This window comes from Numenius arquata, chromosome 1, assembly GCF_964106895.1.
Source record: "Numenius arquata chromosome 1, bNumArq3.hap1.1, whole genome shotgun sequence".
Lineage (NCBI taxonomy): Eukaryota > Metazoa > Chordata > Aves > Charadriiformes > Scolopacidae > Numenius > Numenius arquata.
Genome location: NC_133576.1, coordinates 6798024 through 6812388, shown reverse-complemented (window position 1 = coordinate 6812388; position 14365 = coordinate 6798024). Strand labels below are relative to the sequence as shown.

Sequence of the window (14365 nt, the reverse complement as noted above, 5' to 3'; positions counted from 1 at the left end):
CTACATTAGTTTTCAGTTGAGTTTCTTTTTAACATTCCATTCTCAAACATGATATTTTATTGCAATCAGGGAAGAGCAAGATGTTAAACTGTTTTTCACGTGTGTAATTAAAAGCAGACATGTTAGTGAAATCCAAGATGAAAATCCATAAACTAGCTTATCAGGTTACTGCAGTATATTTATACTGTTCTGTCAGATTTCGGGCACTATCCGATAGCAGGTCAATGCATTTTCAAAAGTTACTTATTGTTGCACATCAGCCCATTCTGGAAGTTTCATACCAACTTTACGCGTGTTTTTCGTAAAGAGTTGTGTTAAGACCAACTTGTTCTACAATACTTTTATTAATGTTTTCTGAAATGAGGGATGAGCCTTAGACCTCTGGGACTTGACAGAAATAGAGTTGCCTGTGACCATAAAAGAATTTAAGTTTGGTTTTGTGAGTTATGGATAGATCTAAAGAAGTTGGTGGAAAAATCGATTCAGTAAACAGAGTATGGGTTTACTGGATGTAGCAAAATATCTGTAGAGAATAAAAGGGGATGAGAGTGAAGGTCAAAGAAAGAGCGAGCTAAAATCTAAATAAAAAAAAAATCAGGGCACAGGCAAGAATTTTAATGGTAGCATGGAGTGGTTTCATGTGAAAGAGATAAATGAAGAAAAGCTTTTGTGAAAAAGGTAGCAAAAAGTGATGGTTGACAGTGAGAGAGAATAGGAAAATGAGTAAAGTTAAGAAAGAGCAAAATAAGCAGATCATTTTAGCCAGAACAGGCAAAAGTTTTTATAAAGCACTCAGGAAATGTCAGGCGTACATATTTACTTGTAGATTCGATGGAAGAAAGTAGGCCAGGTGTTAAGATTTTAATAGTTAAGTCATCACATATAATTAAACTAGGAGAGTGGATAACATTACTCGAAGATAAAATGTAGAAGTGGAGGCAGAAGATTGAGAAGACTTCAGGGTGAGAAAGAATAGAAAAATTGTCCACAAAACAGTCAGTTGAAGGAGTTATCGGGAGCAAGAGGGAAAATAGTGGAAGAGGACACAAGAAGCAATATTACTGGCCATAATATTTTATGAGTAAAAATCAGTTTAGAAACGCTCAGAGTAATGCCAGGTGAGTGGAGAAGGACTAGTCAAAGTAGTATCTACAGAAGTGTTGTCCTGGGTAATTTGCAGTGACAGGGAAAGCGTGTACAGTAAAGGAGAAATTGTGACAGTTGTGACAATGGCTGCCAGCTTACCAGACTGGGTGATGATTCTTGTCCTGCTGAAATCGTCTCTGGCAAGACAGTGGGACAGTCCAGTAGAAGTTGTGTTGAAAGTCTTCTCTGATCAACAGGATGCAACAGTTCTAAAGAAGGATCTCCAGTGCTAATGCTTTCCTGAATACACCAGCACATCTTTGGCTTACACAGTTAATGAAGCTTCTTGCCTTCACTTTTTTAAACGAGTAACACGTTTTTTTCCCAGAACTCATAACTACTTTGTCTCTGCTTTGTACTTAGTATAATCTACTTCGGGCTTCTTAAAAATTTTGAGAAATTGCCCTTCGGATTCCAAATATGTGCTGTTGTGTCTTAAAAAGAAACTGAATTTCTAGATTCTCAGGAATTCTCATTCCAATTCTTTTCAGTTAATCAAATTAAAATTCTCATTCAAAGAAAGCTGAATGGCATCTCTGGTAAAGTTTTGGGTACTTGCCACACAAGTGTAGGAAGTACATTATTTTCTGGATTATGGTAGCATCTACGGATGACCCGTGCTGCACAAGCATGTAAGATACTACCTGCTAATGGGTTCACTTTTGGGTCTAGTAGTGTCAAAATCTGGATTGAGACCTTAAGTGGAGTAATAAAGAAAGTAATATCTAAAAAAAATCTTTCGTATGATGCTGAAATAAGTGTATGGATATAGAAATACTTTGTCTGGTATATTCCAGCTTTTTAGGCTGTTACCTAGAACTTAATAGGCACTGGAAGGATATTCTGTACAAATGCTACCAGTTGTACATCCATTTGGAACACTGCAGTCTTCCAGATCCAAAGCTCTTATCACTGACTAAATTCCAAGCTCAGAGTACTGAGTACTTCTAATATGAATACTTTGGCAGAAAATTGGGAAGAGCTAGATACCAATTTGCAACTCAGTATACACAATTTCAATAATAAGGAAAATCTCCTGGAAGAGTTTTAGTAACATTTTCTCCAAAAAGAAAACCTTTCCTAAACCATTGCTATATAAATATGTACAAAAAATGGATCTTTATTTGCTCCCTGCTCTGTAAAGTCTGTAGTTCCTTCTATGTTTGTTAGTTACTTGAACCTTGTTCCAATGTGCTACAGATTTTATCCCATCTATATAGTGTTTCCAGACTGTTGGTTCAATATAGCAGTAGTCCATTGTCCATCTTTTTTTTTTTAATTGGGCAATAAATATGCCTACATGCTAGATAGATGTTGCTTAAGCAGTATATAAAAGCATGGTTATTCTTGCTAATTTTCTGGTCAGATGAAAACAGGGAAATCCCAGGGTGAAAATGTTTCTCCTGTAACCATCTCCCATGAGAAAACATAGGAATGCTTGTATACTTCCAGTTGCTTTAATTTAAATATCTAAATATTTTTGGACTTGATCCAAAGCTCTTTAAGGTCTATCTGAAGACTGTCATTTATTACAGTACTTTTTGGATCATGGCCTTTATACAAATGAACAGGACTGACAATAGATTGATTGTAACATCCCATATAAAACTTTCTAATCACACATTTTTTAAAGATTTGAAATGTGAAGACGAGAGAAGATAAAAACTTGTTTTCAAATGAGAAAGGAAAAAGTGTCACTTCAGGCTATCAACACCCTGTGAAGTATTTCATTATTTGCATGATTTTTTCATACAGCAAGGAGTGAAGGACAAAATGTAGCATGTGCTTGTCAGAAAGAGAAGTTCTTGTTCTTCTGCCAGTTTTGAGTCTTTTTTGTAGGTCCACCTGTGTCATCTTGGTGGGACTGGGTTCTTTAGATCACCTGTGTCCATCAGAGCTGTGAATGTACCCTCTTTTTTCATGTTCTTGTGAGTATGTAAAGTCTAGGACAGCCATTACTTATACTGAGCTGTTTATATGGTGCTGACTCAGTGGACTCCAGTATTAAATTTCTCTCAATTTCTTCATGTCTTCTAGAAATCATCAGAAGAGTCTTCAGTCTTCTAGTCTTAGTATCTTTCAAACTCCAGCCTCCTCGTAGAAGTCCAAAAAATAACCTATCCAGAAAGATGAATAAAATCCAAGTTAATTTGGAAAGACAGAAAAAACATTCACATGAAGTAGCAGTCCTCAGGTACAGGTTGTTGAAGTGTGTGAGAGCCTGTGCATACGAGGTAGCGACAAAGGAATGGGCTTCTGGAGCAGACAGTGAGGTAATATATTATTAAAAATTCTCTGTCATTAGGGACATTGAATCACAAGAACACATTGCCTAGAGAGGTTGTGAAATCAGCCTCACTTGATACCATTATCAACAACTCTGCCTGAGAGTAGTGGGTAGGACGAGATAACCTCTTGAGAGCTCCTACATTCCTATCTTCTGTTGTATTTTGGTCTTTACATGGGATGCCTTATGGTCTTCCTGCAGTAGATGGAGTCTTCTTTTCTAATTTCTCAGTAGCCAGTTGCCTTTTTTGAAAGATTTTTTTTTTTTATTAGAACTTTGACAGAATAAACCCCCCCACCCCCAAGAAAGCACTTGCTGTCCCCACCAGGGAAAATATGTTGCAATAGACTATTGCCTCCCTTAGGCCTGACCTTATCACCAAACCGCAGCTACCTCATCACCACCTACTGCCGTGAATGATTTTAAGAGCTTCTTTTATTAACTGCAAACAGACACCTCGTAAAATGAGGTTTGGCCGTGCCTGAAAAATCCTCCTAATTGTGTGATGGCCACTGCTGGTGCTACCAGAGCCACATTCCCCATAAATGAGTGTTCTCCAGACCCCAAAAAATTTCCAGTAAAACGTTGGCTGTTTTAAAACCAACCACAAAACACACTAATATACCAGGCATTTCCTTTAGGGTGCTGCTACTTGTACTGCTACTTCAGTGAGAGTGCTAACTGGGTTTCTTCAGTGATTTCAGCTGTCCTGAAATAGTCACACTCAGCTGAGAATTCGTCTGAAGGTAAAGGTTCAAACCCTTTAAGCCTGTTCAGGGAGAATAGCGTATTTTGTTAGCAGCACATGAACTCTGAGTGAATATCTGTCAGTCCATAAAGATTCAGTATGATCTCCACGCTTGGAAGAGAGAAGCACCATTGTCTTAGACCCTCTCTGAGGGCAGAGAATAGTCTAGAGCAGTACTAGAGAGGGGGGAGCTGGTGATAAACACAGCCTTGCAGGCTGCAACAGATGTATTGGAGACTGCCTTCTGGCTTGTGCTGTTGTGGGAACGACAACAGGGAGCATCCTGGCTCCAAGTTTCATGCATTTGTTACAAAGTTCAAGCTTGTATATTCTTTAAGGGAACCTATAAGAATGACCTAGTGGAAGGACTAAGAATAGCTTAGAGTCCAAAGGTGACAAATGCTACAGCTCAGCTGTGTCTGTTCATCTTACCCCATCAGTATATTGGCATATTTGATGCACGGTCTTGTAGTAAACAAGAATGTCTCTGCAGAAAAGCTCCTGTTCATTTTACTTCTTCCTCTGTATATAAAATGGAGATGGGGCATCTTCATTCCAACTGCATTCTGAAGAGATCCAGCAAATACTTGCATCATCTCAGCTAGATAATGGTAGTGCTTTCCTGCATCACCCCGTTACTCCCAATTCAAAGCATTTTTTTCAGGGAATCATGAAGCCAGGTACTCAGTTGTGTGTCTTTCTCTTTCATAGTTTCAGGTGTCCTTCACCCTTTCTTCTACTCTGTGTGCCTAATCCCTAGGCTTACACAAGATGAAGATGCAACAAGGCTGTACTTAGGATGTTAGTCTATTACCCGTTGGACCTTTGAAGTCAGCTGGCTTCCCTCCTGTCTAAATGGGTCTCTGGGTCTATTTGCTGCCTTAATTGGCCAGCCAGAGTGTATTTGCATTGCCAGGAAACAGCATTTCTCCCAGTCTGTTGTAAGGACAGCCAGAAAATCAAGACTACAGATCCCAGCTGCCAGCACTTGACTACTGTCCCTGCTACAAAGGCAGCTGACTTGTCCACCTACTATTAGCCAGGTGTCATTGTTTCAAGAACAGTTGGTTTGGCATCGCAGATCAGGCCAGACACATTTTTGTCTGCCCTGAACCTATAGCACAGTGGAGCCTTGGCCAAAGGGATATGCAGTTGCTCTGTTTTTTTTGTCAGGAGCGTGCAGATGGAAAAGGAGGTTGGAAGGCAAAGAATGTGACTCTGAATAACACGGATGGCCAATCTTTCATTTTGAAAATCAAATTCCATAGGTAGACTTGGGGTTTATTTTCAGCCGAGTTAGATGGATGAGAATTTCTAGTAAGACAGTTTTCTTGACATGACAAGAAAGGCTTCGTCAGAAAGGTACACTGTGATAGTCGACAGTATTTTTCTTCCTGGAAACCTAAACCAATGCATGTCTGTTGTAAGCATGAGTTCCAGAATTCTGGATGACATCTTGTTACTGAAACATGTTGGACTAGTGCTGAGCTTTCACAGAGTCCATCTGCTGCCTGTATCTGCATATGCTGAGAAGTGATAATCATGTTCTGTTTTCTCACATTCCATAGCGCTGAGTTTCTTACAGAGTAAATTGAGTGAAGGACAAGACCTGCACCATGTTTTCCAAACTTAATGAATTAATGTGCTTACAAGATTGAAAACATCTTAATGAGGAGGTGCGACCTTGACCCCTTGACCTGAACTCACTTCCAAATCCATAACCAACTATAGCTGATTATGTGGGCGGGGAAGTCGGTGAATTAGACAGTCACATCACTTATTGCACTGAAGAACTCAAAAGCTTTACTAGCACTAGCTTGATAAGCCCACCTGTGCTCAGGTGTAGCTTTGGTTCGGTATTATCATCAGCTTTATAACTGTTGGGTAGATCAGCACTGAGTAATGAACAGCTATCTAATCCTGGGTTGTACACAGGCTTTTCCATCAGCAGCAGCTGTACAGAATTGTACAATTGCTATTGTAGATTGTTACTTTAAAAAAAAATCTGTCCCTTCTTGATCCAGCTGCAATGCTACTGCCATGAAAATTATCCAGTCCTTTTTACTTCTGCTTATTTTTTGCACAATTCCCAGAAACACTTCAGGATATCTCATTCCAGGAATCATACTTTTGGGTAACATTCTTAAGCTTATCTTTCTTTTGCAGAAAATACTCACTGTAGCAGCTGAATAAGTAATTATTACATCATAGAAGTCTAAGTTTATACAGATTTTAACCACATTTCTTTCTTTGAACTCCCACACAGCATGGCAATCCTGTTAAGATTAACAAACTACCTTTTTTTAAAATAACCATATGCTCACACACGTTTTGTCTAGCATAGTTCATAGCTAGCACATGAATGCATCACATGCAAAAAATGTTTTCATTTGTGTGACCTTTAATCACTTCTTATCTCATAGATCTTCTTCATGACAGCGTTTGTAAAATTAGAGTTCTGAGTTCCAGCTGTGTTTCTACTGTTCTCTTCCCGAGACTTCTGAAATCTCTCTCATAATACTACAGATACCACCTTAACATCAGGACAGGTATCCTTGCTGTTATCATACTAGCACAACTCAAGTTCTTTTGGATGCCCTGCTGACATACTTTTCTATAGGGACAAAGTAGTGGTGAAGCTGCATTTGATTTTACCCAAAATAGACTTGGATTGTCTCAATTAGCCAATTAGCATGCAAAAATACTATATCTGAGTGAAAAGGAATTAAACGTACTATCATCTTAACAGATCTCAGATTTATCTTCATATTTTTCTGTCTCGTGATACCAAAAAGCTGAACAAGTGCTTCACAAACTTACAAAATGGACCAGACAGTGTATTCCTGCATGTTACAGCTTTCCTGTAGGGTTTCTCCCTCCAAACAAAAAGCCACATTTCGGCTGAACGCTGACGGTATCATCGGGCTTTCCCAGAAGGAGTTTGTCTCTCAGATGCCTGATATTTCTTTGGCTGATTTGCATGAAACATTATGCACTTGGCAAAACAGCTGACGGGGCACCAGGTTCAGAAGAGCAGTACTGTAATTCCTATTTGGTCATCTTTGGAACTCCAGCTAACGAGCCCATCAACTGCAGGAAAAGACACGTGGTCACATTCAGAGAAAAAATGAACCATCACTTTCTGCCCAGTAAGTGAGATTCTTTGAGATGCTGTAATCAGAGTAGTTTCTACCATCTGCTTTCCACTACCCCCTCCTTTCAGACACCCTGCATTACAAACTTCTCGTTATGAGAAACTGAGGAAAGGCCACGGCTGATCCGCTGAGCAGTGTGTAAGGAGACATGCTGTTGGTCCTCTGAGGAGGGTGTAAGGAGACACAAATGGCCTCAGTATGAACTGCTTGTCCAAAGATTTCCAACTGGGAACCACGTGAATGTGCACATGTACAGTTGAATCCACAACACTGGAAAAATATGGTTATGAGATGGTAAGTCTGTCTTGTTTCTAAATACTCATTAACAACTCTTGATGCCAAAGCAGTCAGAATCGATTCCAGTGCAATCAGGAGTTGACACCCAAAGTCTGAGACGCGTACTTTGTGAGATTTTGAAAGAGCAGAGATTTGTTGACAAAGACCATTTTTAACTGCAAAGCCAAGCTGGAGAAAATGTTTTTCACTGTTTTATCGTTATGTTTGAGAAGAATGGCTTTGAGGGTGGAGTCCTTTTTTTTTACTGCTTGTTTTTCACTTCCCTCTATTCTCAAGAGATTTTTGGCAGGATCTTTGGAGGATATGAATTGTGATGTCACCAAAAAAATGAGTCTGGACCACAGTTCTCCCTCAACAAGCTATCCGAAATCCTTCTTTGTCTGGATGCACTCCTGCAGATGAGCTTGCTTAGCTTGGCCTGTTTTGAATTCTTGAGTTATTTGGTTGGAGTAGAGGTGTGTTGCCAGAGCTGGGAGGGAAGAACTGGTGTCCAGAGCCAGGGATTGTCCTTCTGGGGAGGAACTTGGCTGAAGACCCATTTGTACAAAGCCCTGCAAAAACCTGCAGCCAACTCTGCACTTCAGTTAAGTGTGTATCATTTTTCAACACGGTTAAGATTAATTGCAGACAACAGCACTAAAAATATGGTTATTTGTAACACATTGTATGAAATTTGATGGATATAATGTTTGTTAGCAGTACACTGGCAGACAGAGAGCACCAGACAGGATCCCTATTCCCGAAGAAGAGATCAGACACAAATTCATGTCTTTCACCACAGACAGATATTTATTTACAAGACTGATTTTCTCTGCAACATTATAAGCAACAATTAGCTTTCAGACACTGGCATGAATTCTGGACACACTGAGGAATTCAAGAGAAATATTGCCTTGACTTCATAATGACAGAATTTTGACCATTGTTTTGGGTATGTAAGTAAGACTAGAAGGGTGACCTGGGTCATAGAGTACAGAGCTCTGTTATAAACTAACATTTAATGTCATTCCATTTATAAGTGCAATGACTTTCTTACTAAAAAATGTTTGATTTATTTGATCCCATAATTTTGATTATTGTTTCTTGGTGTAATATTTGTTGACAGAAACCACATCCTTTCACAAGCTTTACTTATCTAGGCTTAAAATGGTCTATTTCTTCCAGTTTCTTCTCATATAATAGGGCTTTGATTGCCCTGCCTTTCTTTACACATTTTCCATTTTAATGTAATCTTTCCTAAAGAGGGATAGCCAGAATTATACTCAGTGCTCCAGAGCTTAGAACTTTAAAATTGATAACTACTTTAAGAGTGCCTACCTTAAGATGACTGATACATCCTAAAATCTACTTTTAAGTCTTTCTTTTTTGCATTAAATTATTGGATTATAATCACTAGGGAATATAGGTTGTTCCCTGCAAACAACTGAGTTACAGGTGGGGGTTATTTTCTCTACTTGCTTTCAGCTGCTTTTTACTTTCCCACATGTGAAGATCTGCCAGTTGAGGTACTCTGGTAAACTCCGTCTGATGTGTGTCACAGTAAGTGTTATCATGGGCAGAACAGGTTAGGAGGTGGATATATGGACAGATGGAAGGAGTCTTGTAACCCTCATATGTCAGGAGCACCTGGGGAATGATGGCTTTGTAACTGGTATAGGTAGAGCCAGAGGAGATAGATGCCCGTCCTTACTGGACTCTGCAGGAAGTGGTTTGTGAAGATGGATACTCTTGGATACAATGCTGCTGCTCACTGAATTTTCCTCCCTTTATATGTGCTTGGAGCAAAACTAAGAAGGACACAATTATGTGAGGCATTTTATGATCCAGGGGAGGGAGATGGTCTGGGAATAATCTGGTGTGCGCTCCCTGTTCTGCGGCTAGTTTGCTGTATAAGTTGGGCAAATCATTTCATCCTTCTATACTTCAGCTTCTCCATCAAAAAGAAGTAAATGAGATTTACCTTTCTCTGTGGAGCACAGCTACCTACAGGTGAAAGGGCCTTACTTATTTTTGCTTAAGTAATCAGTCACTGAAATGTTTAGGTTGGAAGGTCCTCTTGAGATCATCCAGTGTTTGAACACTCTCACAGTAAAGAAGCGTTTTCTTCTGTTCAGGTGAAACGTTGTGTGGTATAATTTATGCCAATTGTCTCTTGTCCTGTCAGTGGACACTATCGAGAGGAGTCTGGCTCCCTCTTCTTCATCCCCTCCCATCAGGTATTTATAAACATTGATCAGATCCCTCCTGAGTCATCTTTTCTGCAGGCTAAACAGTCCCAGCTCTCTCAGTCTCTCATATGAAACATACTTCAGTACATAAATCATCTTGGGGCCCTGCACTGGACTCACTCCAGTAAATCCCTGTCTTTCTCAAACTGGAGAGCCCAGGACTGGATACAGCACTCCAGTTGTGGCTTCATCAGTGCTGAGCAGAGGGGAAGAATCACCTCCCTCAACGTGGTGCCAGTGTTCTGTCTAATACAGCCCAAGATGGGGTTGGCTTCTTTGCTGTGAAGATGCATTGCTGGATTATAATTAGCTTGGTGTCCCCCGGGACTCTCAGGTCCTTCTCTGCAGACCTGCTTTCTAGCTGGTAAGCCCTCAGTGTGTACTGGTGCATCGGGCTTATTCCTCCCCAGATGCAGGACTTGGCATTTCCCTTTGCTGAATTTCACGAGGGTCCTCACTGCCCATTTCTCCAGCCTGTTGAGATCCCTCTGGATGGCAGCACAACCATCTGGTGCATCAGCCACTCCTCCCAGTTTTGTATCATCTGTGAACTTGTTGAGGGTGAGCTCTTTCCCAGTGTCTATAATGAAAATGCTGAACAGTGTTGGAACCAGTATTGAGCCCTGAGGTACACCACTAGTGACTGGCCTCCGACTGGACTTTGTGCCACTGATCAGACCCCTCTGGGCCTGGCCATTCAGCCAGTTTTCAGTCCCACTCACTGTCCACTTACCCAACCTCTACGCTGACAGCTTGTCTATGAGGGCCTTACGGGAGACAGTGTCAAAAGCCTCACTGCAGTCAGGGTAAACACCATCCACTGCTCCCCTCATCCAGCAGGCTAGCCACCTCATTGTAGAAGGCTGTGGGTTTGGTTAAGCGTGATAATCCCCTTCATAAATCCCCTTCTGATTTCTCCTGATCACCTTCTTGTCCTTCATGTGTTTGGGCATTGTTTCCAGGAAGATTTTCACTATCGCCTTCCCAGGCAGAAGAGGCTGAGCAGCCTGTAGTTTCCCAGATCTTCTCTATTGTCCTTCTTGAAGACAGGAGGGCATTTTTTCTCTTTCATTTTTCAAAAACTTCTCTCATTTGCCATGACCTCTCAAAGACAACTGTGAGTAGTCAGCTCAGTCCCTCAGCACTTGTGGGTGCAGCCTGTCAGGGCCATCAGTCAAAAAACTTATGAAACAAAAGAGAAAACGTTAGAAAGCTGTCCCTCTTGATAATCAGATGATTTTTTACACAGGTTGCTTATTTGTTATACAAGGGGCTGTTCAGTGTCCAGACTACAAGGTAATTAATAGGAAAATGTGACTCATGTTTTATTCCAAGTTCTGATACACCTGCTGTGCAGTGAACTTTTGCACTTGGAGTATCAAGTAGTGCTTGTCAGTTCATTAAGAGTATTTAGTTTTATTTAATTAGAAACTTTTGCCAAATTCATGCTCTGTACAAATAAGTATCTTCAGTCTGCTTTTCCCTTTGGTTTCAGGGTTGGTATCAGTTGGTATCTATACTAATTTTTCTTTCATATGTTAAGTGGTCAAAATACCATATACCTTTCTGTCTGTCTGTACAATACTTCTGCATTTGCAGACATACTTTTGATTAAAATAGACTAATTGGATAATAACCTCAGGGAAAAAATAGTTCTGCAGATTAACTTGTAATGAGATTCATCTGTTTTTTATATCAGACAGTTATTTGATTTATCCTTTATTCTCCATGATTTTAAAAGGTTGCTTATTGCTGCTGCCGCTTTTGGTAATAAAGGAGTGCAATCTGACAGATCCCTTTATTGTGCAGGACTGTGTCTATTGGAACTGTTTTTTTCTGGAGTATCAGTCCCTAGGCTGTGTCTTTATGTGGAAGGTTAAGGGAAACTGCAGTTCGCTTCACCAAGGAAGGAACACCTCCAGCACTTGGGCTGATTGCAAGGTGCTAATGGATGCATCATTTGGCCATGGCTGCCTTTTGGATGGGTGTGCTATTCTGTGTAGATTAGGGAGGGGAAAACAAACTCTCTTTTGTTTTGTTGTGGGTTTTTTGGTTGGTTTGTTGTTTTTTTGTTTTTGTTTTTTTTTTAACTGGGAGATGCAATGCGATTTATTAAGATTGTATTAAACATATTGTTGTGTTTTTCTTTCTTCCCTCATTTCTGCAGATCCTTCAATGGAAGAATGCTGTGACAAGGGTATTGAATGGGCAAATAAAAACAGAATATGTACTTCTCTACCATTAATATCCGAGTCCAGAGAATGCAGGTATATATTTGTGTATTATATATTAAACTAGAGTTTATATGTTCATGTAAAACCATGGGAATGGCAGGTATGAAAGCTGATTTAGAAGATGAAGCACCCAACTCTTACATCCAAGTTTTTAGAACCCACATCTAGCCTTGTGGAGTACCTACTGACTACCTACTTTTCTTCCATTAAGTCGTTTAAATTTTTGCTGTTGAGCTACTGTAGAGTCACCCATCTCTAATTTGCTTGACGTGTACTGTCTCTTAGAAGTTCTTCTGCTGTATTGTACTCATAGGGCTTGGACTCTGCCTGCAGTCAATATATCTCAGTGTGGCTCCACTAATGTCAGCAAAGCTTCTTCAGTTTGTATGGATTATGAATCGAGCCCAGTGATGGTCAAAATTCTTGGGCAAAAGTTTGTCAGGAAACAGAACAGATCCTGTACATGAATAATCTATGGATTGAATATGTACATATGTATGTATGGAAGACAGCCTTTTAAAACTGTTTCTCCTATGTGGTGCCACCCAGATAATTGTCCTGCAGTTCTTAGTTGAATTGCTGATGGAGGGGAACTTAGAGGAACTTAGAGAATTGCTGATGGGGGGGAACTTGACTTAGAGAGTCAAGGAGATTCCTAGTTATGTAGAATACCTGACTTCTTTCAAATGTATTTGATGGTAGAAACTAGTAACCTTTAGTTAATAAGTAGATTTCTTAATTCTGCTGACATTTTATAGGATACTAATGTAATCTAGAAAATGAAATAATGAAGTTAAATGATAAATTTTTTCCACAGTAATACTTTGGTTATACTGAATCTCTTAGATGGTTGGGGCATTCATATATTTTATGTCAATGATAGTTTGCGTTATTTTTGCTGTTAAATGCACTTGTTAAATGTAATTGGTGGAGGTAACAATTTGTGACTGGTAGTTTGAGGGGCAGTGTCACAGAGGATTTTTGTATTTAAAACACGTTATGTTGCTCCCCTCTATCTTTTCAAATGGATTGCAAAGTGATTTAACCTTGGTAATTGTAGAAGTGTTGGATTGATCTTTATTATGGAAAGAATGTGTCTTGCAGGCAAGTCTGTCCGTGTTTTCTGACTTTGGCATTTATATTGGCATTGAAAGCACTCTCTTACGCAGAAGAATTGACAGATAGAACTTAAATCCCAATTTAGGAAATACTTGGAGAGTCAGAAGAGTTACAGACAAAACAGAGGCAGGAAAAACAGGAAACCAAGTTTATTGAACGATCTGGGAGCGAGAATCTTGATGATTTAATGATCATTTGATTCATGTGAGTTGCGATTCTGCTGTAAATGTAGTTTATTCTTTTAAAGATTGCCATTTTAGAGAGTCTTTAGGACTTCATAGGAACTAAGCTTACTAATGCTTCAGCTACCTTTTGTGTATATCTGATATGTAATTAAAATTATAGTGATGTAATGGTAAATAAGAAATGGGTAAAGGCACATATTCTGTGAGAGGCTTGAGCACTTAAAAAAAAAAAAAAGTGGATAAATGCAGTTCAGTGGCATGTACTCATGCCAGTACAATACATAAATACAGCTCCCCCTGAAGCTTGGCTTCACCCTAAAAATAACTAAGTAAAATTGGCACCTTTGACTACTTTCTTTAATGGGAATATTATTTTACTCCAGTTATGATTGCAAGCTGGCATATCTGTGAGAGGTACAGAAAAATCATTTCATGATGCTATGCTAGACACAAAAGTAAGGACCAAATTCTACTCCTGATGGCTGCTGTAACTGGAGTCAGAATGAACAGTGAGGGAGCATGCTTCCCTTTGCCAGTGCATGAGGGTAATGACACTGATCTTGTGCATTTATTCCTACTGCAGTGAGATGCAAACAAAACCAGGTGCCTTGCACTTGCTCAGGTCTAAGCAGGTAAGAATATGCCACAGGATGCCTTATTGGCGATGGAGTGTCAAAAGAATTTGCTTCCTGTTTGGACACCTAAATGCAGTGGGAGCTGCTGGGCGACAGATACTTATCATATATGTGGTTGTTTAAACACCAGCTGGGATCTTTTGACTGTCCAGTGCAGCATAGGTGTTGGAGAGTGTAGATCATCTGACTTGAGTGCTCTGAAAAAACATGGCCTCTTGGGTGTACAAGCCCATATTACTTCATGCCAGATGGAGCTGTTTGCCCTGCATATTTCAGCTTGGATTCGCAAGGTTAGCAGTTGAATGCAAGGGAAAAATGCATTGTGAAGTGA

General features: G+C 39.8%; 1 protein-coding gene across 1 annotated transcript in view; it reads left to right on the top strand.

The window, feature by feature from the left end:
• The first annotated feature begins 12034 nt into the window (after window positions 1-12034).
• FBLN1 (fibulin 1) overlaps window positions 12035-14365 on the top strand; it is a 37571-nt gene continuing 35240 nt past the window's right edge. The window contains exon 1 of the mRNA XM_074166511.1: window positions 12035-12128. Within this exon, the coding sequence (XP_074022612.1) occupies window positions 12037-12128 (92 nt within the window). The 5' untranslated portion in view covers window positions 12035-12036. The remainder of the gene's footprint in view (window positions 12129-14365) is intronic.